The 12,176-nt window shown below is 52.2% G+C and overlaps 1 protein-coding gene across 1 annotated transcript in view; it reads right to left on the reverse strand.

Moving 5' to 3' along the window:
* The window catches only part of SHBG (sex hormone binding globulin), a 9,523-nt gene extending 91 nt beyond the window's left edge, over window positions 1-9,432 (reverse strand). Inside the window, exons 1-8 of the mRNA XM_039337933.1 lie at window positions 8,312-9,432; window positions 7,200-7,315; window positions 5,907-6,096; window positions 5,124-5,285; window positions 3,262-3,430; window positions 2,957-3,105; window positions 1,004-1,223; window positions 1-279 (exon numbers count right to left, since the gene is read on the reverse strand). The exon at window positions 1-279 is cut by the window's left edge and continues 91 nt beyond it. Coding sequence (XP_039193867.1) covers window positions 110-279; window positions 1,004-1,223; window positions 2,957-3,105; window positions 3,262-3,430; window positions 5,124-5,285; window positions 5,907-6,096; window positions 7,200-7,315; window positions 8,312-8,413 — 1,278 coding nt within the window. The 5' untranslated portion in view covers window positions 8,414-9,432 and the 3' untranslated portion in view covers window positions 1-109. The remainder of the gene's footprint in view (window positions 280-1,003; window positions 1,224-2,956; window positions 3,106-3,261; window positions 3,431-5,123; window positions 5,286-5,906; window positions 6,097-7,199; window positions 7,316-8,311) is intronic.
* Window positions 9,433-12,176: the final 2,744 nt, after the last annotated feature.

Below are 12,176 nucleotides of genomic sequence, written 5' to 3' on the forward strand. Positions count from 1 at the left end.
CACACACATTTACGGATGGCAGAAACAGAGAGAGATGGCGACAGATGTGCTCAGGGATGGAAAAACTGCCCAGGTGTGCGTGTGTGCGTGCAATAGCGCCACTGTCCCTTTAATGCCCATCATCCACGTCGACTTTGTTTCCCTCGTTCCCGGGGCAGCTGTGTGCCCAGATCGAATTGCTCCGGAACTGAGCATCATCGAAGTCCAGCTCATGACCTTGAACCCAGACAGTGTGGAGGCAGCCCTGGAAACGAGGAGATTCCGGAGTTTTCCCCTCTCCTGAAATAAAAATATATTTTTTAAAAAAAGAGTCAGAAATAATGAGAAGCCCAGCAGCATATAAATCCGGCTGCATTTCCATGCGTCGTTAGCCTGGGGAACTCCCTGCCCCAAGATGCTGCAAATATAATTCAGGTTGACTTAGGGACCGTTCAGACATTACAAGAGCCTTGGAAAAAAAGGGACTTAGGACCGTTTTCCACACTTACGACCATTGCTGCATCCTCCAGGAGTCACGGGATCAAAATTCGGCCACTGGGCAACTGACCCGTATTTATGACGGTCGCGGCGTCCCGGGGTTGCGCGATTCCCCCTTTTTTAGTGACTTTCCGACAAAGCAAAGTCAGCGGGGGACTCACTTAACAACCAGGTTACCAACTTCGCAACTGCAGTGATTTGCTTAGCAGCCGCGGTGAGAAAGGTCGTAAAACGGGGGCAAAACTCGCTTAACAACTTATCTTGCAGTGGAAATTCTGGGCTCCGTTTTAAGTCGTGTTAGAAACCTGCCAGAGTATAAATTCCAAATGCCTGCGGAACTCCATGCCACAAGATTCAGGAGATGTACAGCTCTTCAGCAGAGTGAGATTATTTTTAGATTAAATTGATGCACTGCCCATCCGGGTGACTTGGGGTGACTTACACCCTCTTTTTAGCCGGAGTGACTTACACCTCCTGTCCCATGTGCCCCTTGCTATGGTTCCCCCCCCTTCCTGGGAAGACGTACCAGATGCCCCTCCGATGACCAGGTTTCCCATGTTGCTCAGCCAGACATCTCTCAGGCTCTCGTAATCGTCCCTGGGGGTGGGCTTGGTGACCTCGGTGTCGCCCAGACGCAGCGTGAAGGAGGAGGGGGTGAGGAGGAGGAGGAGGGGGGTATCCAGGCAGCCCCCTTGGGGGAGAGGAAGCAGCAGGACCGTCTGGTTACCCAGTTCGGCCGTCAAATCCTGAGTGGGAGGAGAAGACACAAAGTGGGTTGAGGAGGGGGGCGGGGCTGGGTGCACTTTCCGTGGTTCTTCCCCCCCCCCACATGGCACCCAGAGGCCCATGATGCCCTGCACAGAAGCCTCGGTGGAGGACTGTCTCAGATCTCTCCCCACATAATAATAATAATAATAATAATAATAATAATAATAATAATAATAATAATAATAATTGTCGATAAGAAAGACAAAAAAGTCTGGATAGTGGACGTGACAGTGCCTGGAGATAGCAGAATAGAAGAGAAAGAATTGGAGAAGATAACAAAATACAAAGACCTACAAATAGAAATAGAAAGACTGTGGCAAAAGCAAGCAAGGGTGGTACCAATAGTCATAGGCGCCTTGGGTGCAATCCCAAAACAACTGGAGCACCACTTGAACACCATCATCGGCATTGACAAATTCGCTATTAGTCAATTGCAAAAGGCAGCCTTACTAGGAACTGCTTCCATCCTGCGACGATATCTGTAATACCATCAAACATCCACCTCTGCCTATCCCAGGTCCTGGGTAAGGACTCGATAGGTAGACAAAATGCCAAATCCAGTCTGAACATCTGGCTGACTGTGCGATGATCAATAATAATAATAATAATAATAATAATAATAATAATAATAATATAGTAATAATAGTAATAATAATAATAAAGTTGGAAGGGACCTTGGAGGTCATCTAGTCCAACCCCCTGCTCAGGCAGGAAACCCTATTCCATTTTGGACAAATGGCCTTCACTCATTCCTTCATTCGTTCATCTATCCGCCCTCCGTCTTTCTACCCTTCCTTCCTTCCATTTATCCTTCCAATCTTCCTTCCAAACCTTTCATCCATCCATCCATTTGTCAAACTTTCATCCACCTTTCCAACCTTCCTTCCATCTATCCTTCTTTCCTTCCATCTCTCCATCCATCCATCCATCCTTCCTTTCATCCATCCTTCCATCCATCCTTCTACCCATCCTTCCACTTGTCAAACCTTTGATCCATTTTTCCAACTTTCCTTCCTTTCTTTTCATCCATCCTTCTTCCTTACCTCCTTCCAACCTTAAATCCATCCTTCCTTTCTTCCTCCCATCCTTTCTTCTCTCTTCCAATCTTCCATCCATCCTTCTTCCTTCCATCCATCCTTCCATCCATTTGTCAAACCTTTGATCCATCTTTCCAACTTTCCTTCCATCCATCCTTCTTCCTTCCATCCTTCCAACCTTAAATCCATCCTTCCTTCCTTCCTCCCATCCTTTCTTCTCCCTTCCAATCTTCCATCCATCCTTCTTCTTTCCATCCATCCTTCCATTTGTCAAAACGTTGATCCAGCTTTCCAACTTTCCTTCCATCCATCCTTCTTCCTTCCATCCTTCCAACCTTAAATCCATCCTTCCTTCCTTCCTTCCTTCCTTCCTTCCTTCCTTCCTTCCTTCCTTCCTTCCTTCCTTTCCTTCTTTCCTTCCACCCACCCACCTGATCATCTGGTGGACGCCCACACAGTTGTGGCCACCCTCTTGACTGTTCGGCCCCTCCCAGCAGTCATTCCTGGCAGCCCAACCCATCTGGCGGGCACCTCCACGGCCAGCCAGCCCTGCCCCCCCCCCCCGCAAAGTGTGTGTGTGTGTGTGTGTGTGTGTGTGTGTGTGTGTGTGTGTTCCTGCTACCAGCCATCCGGGATGCGAGGAGGCTCGGATGCCTCCGCCCGTCCGTCCTCACCGTGCGCTCCAGGGCCAGGCGCAGGGCCGGGCGCTGCTCCTCCATCGCCCAAACGGCCAGCAGGGTGCTGAGCTGGGGGGCGGCCCTGATCCGCAGCTGCAGGGAGAAGCGCCAGTTGCCGTCCATGGGGCTGAGCCGGACGGGGAGGCCTGCGAGAGGAGGAGGAGAAGGAGGAGGAGAAGGCCGTGGCTGGCACCTCCGGCAGCTGCCACCGCCGGTGCCCACCCGTTGACGAGCAACGGGGACACTGCCCTGCCAGGCCCTCCCCATCTAGGGACTCCACAGCCCCTGGTGCCCAGCCATACCTGAGACTTGAAAGACGGCCAGTCCGTCGCCAGGGAAGAAGCTACCCCGCTGGACGGTGGCCATGCAGACCTTGGCGCCGGGGTCCTGCAGGGACGCCCCCTCTTGCCACGGTTGGCTGGTGTTCAGCCAGTCCCAGTGCCTGATGCAGCCGTCCAGGGCCGGGTTCAGCTGCAGACCCCCGGTCAGTCCAGGGAGGGGGTGGGGGGAGAGAGGAGGAGGAGGAGGCAGGATGGGGAAAGACAAAAGACCCTCTTGAAATTGGGGTGGGGGGCTTCGGGGAGGAAAGGGGGGGGCGGCAGGGAGAGCCTGGCGCCGAAGGGCGTGGCAGTTTCAGGTGATGGTGAATCCCTGGTTCCGCAGGCCGTCCTTAGGATCGTAAGGGAGCCTGACCGTCCCCGGTCGTTAAGTCGGGACAGTCGTAAAGTGGGTGGATTGCGTGACTGGCCCCGCTTTGCAACGGTTGTTTTTTGGGCGGTCATAAGTCAAGACCTGTTGCATGCTGAGCATCTGTTCCTGTTCTGCATTTTATTATTCTATTCTATTCTATTCTATTCTATTCTATTCCTATTCTATTCTATTCTATTCTATTCTATATTTTATTATTCTATTCTATCTGTATTTGATTATTCTATTCTATTCTATTATTATTCTATTCTATTATTTTATTATTCTATTCTATCTGTATTTTATTATTCTATTCTATCTGTATTTTATTATTCTATTCTATTGTGTATTTTATTATTCTATTTATTCTATTATTCTATTCTATTCTATTATTTCATTATTCTATTCTATCTGTATTTTATTATTCTGTTTATTCTATTCTATTCGGTATTTTATTATTCTATCTGTATTTTATTATTCTATTCTATTCTATTCTATTCTATTCTATTCTATTCTATTCTATTCTACCATTCCTATTTCTATTGTATCCTATCCTATCCTATCCTATCCTATCCTATCCTATCCTATCCTATCCTATCCCTATTCTATTCTATTCTACTCTACTCTACTCTACTCTACTCTACTCTACTCTACTCTACTCTATTCTGTATTTTATTATTCTATTCTATTCTATCCTGTCCTGTCCTATCCCATCCCATCCCATCCCATCCCATCCTATTCTTATTATTTCTATTTCTAATCTGTTCTGTTCTTTGCAATAAATTCCAGTATAGCACAATGGGACAAATCCAGACCCCCTGGCTCATAAATGATGCTTTATGGCTAGTGAACAATTTGAATGGCTCAAACTATGCTCAAACAAGCCATGATTCAAACACCCTGCCCAAAACTTTAGACAGATAGACGTATCTCTCAAGCTAAAGATTGGCTATGTGTTTTGAACTGGGCCCACATTCAAACCCTAATTTCCCCCCATTCTGACCCTGGATCCGTTACCCTTATTCCCCCTGACCCACCTTGCAGGGCTGTTGTGAGAATAAAACAGAGGGAGGGTGAAAAATAAAAGAGTTTTTGGATTACTTTAGAGCCGTGTTTTCAAGCTTGGGAGCTATGAAAAGTGTGTACTTCAGCTCCCAGAATTCCCTGGCACTAATGCGTTCCTTTTGATGTGTATACCCACTGTGGCTTGCATACTCTCTTATAATCCTTTCCTCTGCAATCTCTCCACTTATAAGTAAGCAGGCCACAGTGGCGGTCCACACTTTTCATAGCTCCCAAGTTTTGAAAACAGGTATGGCTGGCTAGGGAATTCTGGGAATTGAAGTCCAATTAAAGCACCCAAGCTCGAGAAAAAAACTGGTTTAGAGAAAAGATGGGAAAAGGAATCCATTGGGGGACTTTAGGCCGTTTTGGGTCTCGCGGCGTACGGACGCCGGAAGACAGAGCTCCATCTTACCGGGACCAGCAATTCAGTCGGCAAGATGAACAGGCCTCCCACCCCGATGCGCATCTGGGGGGTGGTCTGGTTCACAATCGGGTGGGAGACGTGGCTGAGGGTGAGTTGGTCCTCTCCGTCAAGCAACAACATTACGATGTGTCCTTCGTTCTTCACCGTAATCTGTCCGGGGAGCACAGGAGACGTCGCAAAGAGGGACAGAGGAAGAGGAGAGTCAGAAAGGATCGGGACCCCCCAACACCGGAGGACATGGGACACATGGGGGAGGCAGGGGGGGTCTCCTTTAGCTGATAGGTAGTCCTTGACTTATGACCGGCTCCATTTCAATGCATCGTTAGCCTGTGGAACTCCCTGACACAAGATGCAGCAAATATACAAGGACAGCCTTTGACTTACAACCGTTTGTTTAGTGACCGTCTGAAGTTACGACGGCACTGGAAAAAGCGATTTAGGACCATTTCTCGCACTTATGTCCATCGCAGCATCTCTGCGGTTATGGGATCAAAATTCGGACACTCAGCAACTGACTCGTATTTACGACGGTTGCAGCGTTCCCAGGATCACGATCCCCTTTGGCGACCGTCTGACCAGCAAACTCCCGGGGGAAGGCGGATTTGCTTAACGGCCGCACGATTCACTGAACGACTGTGGTGATTCGCTTAACGGCAGTGGCAAGAAAGCTCTTGAAATGAGGCGCTACTCGCTTAATGACTTGCCTCGCTGAGCGGTGGAAACGCTGGTCTCGTTTGTGGTCGTAAGTCGAGGACCCGCCTGTCGTCTTACCCGATGCCACTGGCCGTCGTTGAGACGCCGCCCCCCGGAGACGGTGATGTTGGTGACGGAGTTGTGGATCTGCATGATCGGTTTCCCCCGACGCAAAGCGAGGACGAACCAGTCGAAGCCGGGATTCGTGTCCCCAAAGAAGATGACCCCTTCCGGGTCGAAGGTCCGGAAGTCAAAGGAGGAAACTGCACTGGGGGGGGGGGGAAGGAAAAGGGAGGGTCATCTCAAGGGGGAAACCAGAGGGGGGAGGGCCTTGATGCAGACCCCTCCCGGATGGGGAAGACACGGCACAGCCAGGTGCCGTGGATGGTCATTGACTTCTCTTACACACCTCCCTCTCTCTCTCTCTCTCTCTCTTTCTCTCTCCCATTCTCTCTCTCTCTTTCTCTCTCCCATTCTCTCTCTCTCTCTCCTGCTCTCTTTCTCTCTCCCATTCTCTCTCTCTCTCTTTCTCTCTCCCATTCTCTCTCTCTCTCTCTCTCTTCCTCTCTCTCCTTCTTTCCCACTCTCTCTCTCCCGCTTTTTCTCTCTCCCCTCTCACTTTCTCCCATTCTTTCTTCTCTCTCTCCCTATCCCGCTCTCTCTCTCTCTCTCCCTCTCTGCCCCTCTCTCCCACTTTCTTTCTCTCCCACTCTCTCTCCCCCTCCCTCTCTCCCATGTTCACCCTGCCTCTCCCACTGTCTCTCTCTCACTCTTTCTCTCCCTCCGTTTCTCCCACTTTTGCCCTTTCCTTCTCTTTTTCTTTCTCTCTCCCTCCCTTCTTTTCTCTTTCCCTCCTTTCTCTCTCCCTCCCTTTCCTTCCTTTCTCTTTTTCTTTCTTTCTTTCTTTCTTACTCTTTCTTTCTTTCCTTTTTCTTTCTTTCCTTTCTTTGTTCTCCCTCCCTTCCTTTCTCATTTTCTCTTCTCCTCTCTCTTTCTTTTTCTCTTCCTCTTTCCCTCTCTCTTTCCCTTTCTTCCTCCCTCCCTCCCTCTCTCTCCTTTCCTCTCTCTGTACTAAAGATCCCATCATCCCCGCACTCCTCCTCTCCTGCGGGGGGGGGGGCTTCTTCACCCTCCCCGAGAGACCCTCCCCCCAGCTGCTCTGGGACCCCACGGGGGACCAGGCGCACACGCCATCCTGGGCTTCGCAGCACGTAGCCTGGCAGCCTTGCGCGGCATCCTGACAAAGCCCGCGCAACTCCTGGAAGAAAGGCGCGCTCCCCGTATGGGGCGGGGGAGGGGGGGGAAGAAGCCCCTTGGCCACGCCCCCTGCCCACCCACCCACCCGCCCCCCTCCGAGGTTTCCTTCTTTACCTGGTTACCCTTCGCAGGTCAATGAGGAGACTGGCAGTTGGGGAGGGGTCTCCCCATCTCTGTCCCAGATTCAGCCCCCCGGCTTCCACGGCCGAGCCTGGGAAACAGGCACCCAGCTGGAAAGATTTGGGGGGGGGGGGGAAAGACCGGCATCAGCCTCGGCCGCCCGCCAGGGGGCAGCACCCCACTCGCGGAGAAACAGAAGCCGCGCAGTACCCGAGCGCGCCGCTAGGGGAGGGGATCGCCCGCGTACGGTGCGCGGCGAGCTTTGAGCCACGCGGGGGCAGCCTTGCTCCGTGGGAAACGGCGCGGGAGGGGCGAGGAAGTCCGCAAGTCCACCCGGGGGGGGGGTCGTCGCTAGGGAGCTCGGGCACGACTGGATGACCTCACCCACCGCGGAGAGCTTGCTCCGTTTCCCTTTGGCAAAAAAAAAAGGGATCCTCTTCAAAATCAGCCTCGACCCCCCCTCCCCACCCCCCACCCCTCGGAAGGGTCTCGCTTGCGCTGGATCCCGCGGGACCCTGAGAAATTCAACCGGTGAAGCCGCTGCCTCTTTTCTGCCCGTGCTCAAGCAGCTGGGTGCGCCGTGCCAAGCTGGGGCAGAGGACACAGTGGTCAGGGACCTTGGAGGTCTTCTAGTCCACCCCCCCCCAATCCCATTCTGGCTGTCCGGTTCTAAAACGAATTAGCGTTCTTTTTGCAGACACCCGTGGGGGGACCTAGAGCCCCATTCCTGTGCCTTAAGCGCAACGGGGCCTCCCCTGTTGAACGGCAGCCTGCGCTCCTGATATGAATAGTGGGCACATCCTTTTAGAGCGTTAAACCGTCCGGATGAAGGAAGAGGGGGCCAATTGGATCATGCTGACCGGAAGCAAGACCCAAGACCCCCTTGGGTAGGGGGGGGGTCCTCACGCTTAGCAACTTTAAGACTGGTGGACTTCAACTCCCAGAATTCCTCAGCCAGCAACGTTGAAGCCCACCAGTCTTAAAAGGCGCCGAGGTGGAAGACCCCTGGCATAGGGCTGGCTTGCTCAAGCAGCGGGTTGGACTATATGACCTCCGGGGTCCCTTCCAATTCTGGAATTCCGTAATCTGCAGCCTGCCAGACTCACCTTCAGCGCGTCCCCCTCCTCCGTCTCTTGAATCAGGTCCCCCCTGACCCAGGGGGGGCCAGGGGCCACCAGCAGGATCAGCCAGGCAGCAGCTGGGAACATGGCTGGACCGCGCAGACAGTCCGCCCGGACTGGAGCCGGCTGTGGTCAAATTCCAATTTTTCGGATCCTGTTGACATAAACTTTTCCAGGGGTCAAGGCCCCTAGTCTAGCCAGGCTGCCAGGCCAGTGCCTCTCCCCCCCCAAGGCCTCACCTGTCTTTGGGGAAGGGTCCTGACTTCTCCCACCAGGTTGACTAACTGATCTGCAAGCACTCAGAATCGGAATGGGCCCCTTGGAGGTCGTCTAGTCCCACCCCTTGCTCAAGCAGCAGACCCTACACTTATTTCGGACAAATATGTAATGTGATCAGCTGGAAGGGACCTGGGAGGTTGTCTAGTCCAACCCCCTGCTCAGGCAGGAGACCCTACACTTATTTCGGACAAATATGTAATGTGATCAGCTGGAAGGGACCTGGGAGGTTGTCTAGTCCAACCCCCTGCTCAGACAGGAGACCCTACACTTATTTCGGACAAATATGTAATGTGATCAGCTGTAAGGGACCTGGGAGGTTGTCTAGTCCAACCCCCTGCTCAGGCAGGAGACCCTACACTTATTTCGGACAAATATGTAATGTGATCAGCTGGAAGGGACCTGGGAGGTTGTCTAGTCCAACCCCCTGCTCAAGCAGGAGACCCTATATACCCATTTCAGGCAAATAGGTAATGTGATCAGAACAGAGCGAAAAGGGACCTCAGAGGTCATCTAGTCCAATCCCCTGCTCGAGCAGGCGATCCTGTACCATTTCAGACAAGGGACTGTCCAGTCTCTTCTTAAAAATCTCCAGCGTGCTTCCCCACCGGCCTCGATTGTCAAAAGAGGGAATCACGTGACTTTGGGAACACCGTCATAAATAGGAACTTTGAATTTTGGTCAGGGGGATGCTGCAATGGCCGTAAGTGTGAAACACGGCCTTAATTTCATTTGTACCTGAACAGTCACTAAACAAACTGTGGTTAAGTAGAGGATTACCTGTATTCCTTTAGTTCCCAAAGGCTGTTTAAACTAGGAGGGGTCTTCAAAATTGGCCCTTTGATGACTTGCGGACTTCAACTCCCAGAATTCCTCAGCCAGGAACGCTGGCTGAGGAATTCTGGGAGTTGAAGTCCGCAAATCATCAAAGGGTCCTAGTTCCCTCACGCCAGCTGAGGAATTCTGGGAGTTGAAGTCCACGAGTCATAAAAGGGTCCTAGTTCCCTCACGCTGGCTGAGGAATTCTGGGAGTTGAAGTCCGCAAATCATCAAAGGGTCCTAGTTCCCTCACGCTGGCTGAGGAATTCTGGGAGTTGAAGTCCACAAATCATCAAAGGGTCCTAGTTCCCTCACGCTGGCTGAGGAATTCTGGGAGTTGAAGTCCACAAGTCATCAAAGGGTCCTAGTTCCCTCACGCTGGCTGAGGAATTCTGGGAGTTGAAGTCCACCAGTCCTCAAAGGGCCAAGTTGGAAGACCCCCTAGTTTAAACAGTGCCGGTTAACGGCTTAGCCTGCCCCGCAAAGCAGGGAAAGGGGAAGTCAGGAGCTGCCCGGGCAGTCTGGGCGGTGGGGTTGGACTAGATGACCTCCCAAGCCCCTTCCCTTTTACGCTCTCTTTGCAAAATCTCAGCCACCTGCTTCGACGTGGCCAGAAGAGCCGCACAGGGAGACTCTGGCGCAGCAGATCCTCTGGAGATCCCTCGCCAGATGAGGACGGGAAACGGGGAAACAGTCTGGCTATTGTGCAGATGTTGTGCAAGCTGTTGGCAGCCCAGTGCGGCTTTTCGGGAAATGGTGCATTGTCTTGCCAGGGTGCCAGAGAGGGCCCGAGTCTCCTCTTCCTTGGGGGCGCAGAGATCAGGCCCCCAGATTGCCACGCACCGCGGGGGGGGGCAAATAATGCCTCCCTTTCCACCCATCTGCGGGGTGAACTTCCTTCCTCTTTCGCAGATCTCCACTACCACGTCCTTCTTCCTCCCCCCCCCGCCTCTCTCCCCCCCCCAGTCCTGTTCTTCTCTCCTTCTTCCTCCCCCCCCCGCCTCTCTCCCCCCCCCAGTCCTGTTCTTCTCTCCGGCTGCGAGTTTCCTGTGTCCGTCTCAGGCTTCGCAGCCGAGCAACAGAATACAGAATAAAGAGACTCGGGAGGGACCTTGGAGGTCATCTAGTCCAACCCCCTGCTCAGGCGGGAAACCCTATGGTATCTTTGACAAATGGCTGTCCAATCTCTTCTTTAAAACTTCCAGTGTTGGAGGAGGGAGGGAGGAAGAAAGGAAGGAAGGATAACAGAATAACAGACTCGGAAGGGACCTTGGAGGTCATCTAGTCCAACCCCCTGCTCAGGCAGGAGACCCTACACCATTTCAGACAAATGGCTGTCCAGTCTCTTCTTAAAAAGGAGGAGGAGGAGGACGAGGAATAACAGTATAACACAGTGGAAAGGGACCTTGGAGGTCATCTAGTCCAGCCCCCTGCTCAAGCAGGAGACCCAAAACAGTGGCTGTCCAGTCTCTGGAGGAGGAGGAGGATAACAGACATGGAAGGGATCTTAGAGACCACCTAGTCCAACCCCCTGCCCAGTGACTAGAGACCATTTCAGGCAAATGGTTATCCAGTCTCTTCTTGAGGAAGGAGGAGGAGGAGGAGGAAGAGGAGGAGGAGGAGGGGGAGGAGGAGGAAAAGGACTGGGGGGTCCTTGGTGCTTTCTGAGCTTGGCTGTTTTCTTGCAGACGTTTCATGACCCAGCTAGGTAACATCATCAATGCTAGAAGGGGGAGGGATTTGTGGAAAGGAGGAGGAGGAGGAATAATAGGATAAGAGTTGGAAGGGACCTTGGAGGTCATCTAGTCCAACCCCCTGCTCGGGCAGGAGACCCTGCACCATTTCAGACAAATGTCTGTATAGGTAATCCTCAGTGTACAATCACAACGGAGTGGTGCTTTTGCAGTCTTTGGAAGTCCAGGCACGTTTGCTGCACCACACCTCTGCGCACTTCCTTTAGGCACGAACTAAAAAAAAAAAAAAAACAACCCCGCACTGTTTTGGCAACGGATGGGCTCCCTGGAGGGCCACACGCACCTGTCTTGCGCTTCGATGGGGGTGAAAGGGCCATCAGCCGAGAGGGCAATGGCTTGTTTGCTCGTGGTTGCAATAACGCCGCCGGAGGAGTAGAGCAAGGGCAAAGGTCCGGGTCTTGCAAGTTGAAAGGCAGGCAGGTGCGCGTCCGTGTGCTAAAACTGACTCTGTGGGGAGGGGGATACATAGGACTATGTTTCTTGGCAGGTGTTATAGGGCAAAGTTAATAATAATAATAATGTTGGAAGGGACCTTGGAGGTCATCTAGTCCAACCCCCTGCTCAGGTAGGAAACTCTATACCAGTGGTTCTCAACCTTTTTAATGCCGTGACCCCCCCAACCGGTCGTAAGTCGAGGACTACTCAACTGGTCGTAAGTCGAAGACTACTCAACTGGTGCAGCACCGTTTGCAGACTGGGACTTTTGGCGGGCTCAGCAGGGCAGAGACACCTGGACAATTCCTCTTGGTTTTAAAAGCCAATAGAATTAGACTCTACTCAAGAGAGTCTATTCTATTGGCTTTCAAAAGCCAATAGAATAAAAGGGAGTAGCACAGCTAAGGAAAAGGGGGAAAAAATGGCAGACTGCGTTGTTTGGCGACCCCCGTGAAATGGTCGCTCGACCCCAAATGGGGTCCCGACCCTCTGCCCTATACCCTTTCAGACAAATGGCTGTCCAGTCTCTTCTTAAAAACTTCCAGTGTTGGAGCATTCACCGCTTC

This window comes from Crotalus tigris, unplaced genomic scaffold (assembly GCF_016545835.1).
Source record: "Crotalus tigris isolate CLP2741 ecotype Arizona unplaced genomic scaffold, ASM1654583v1 scf7180000017690.20705106771:4171800, whole genome shotgun sequence".
Taxonomy (NCBI): Eukaryota; Metazoa; Chordata; class Lepidosauria; order Squamata; family Viperidae; genus Crotalus; species Crotalus tigris.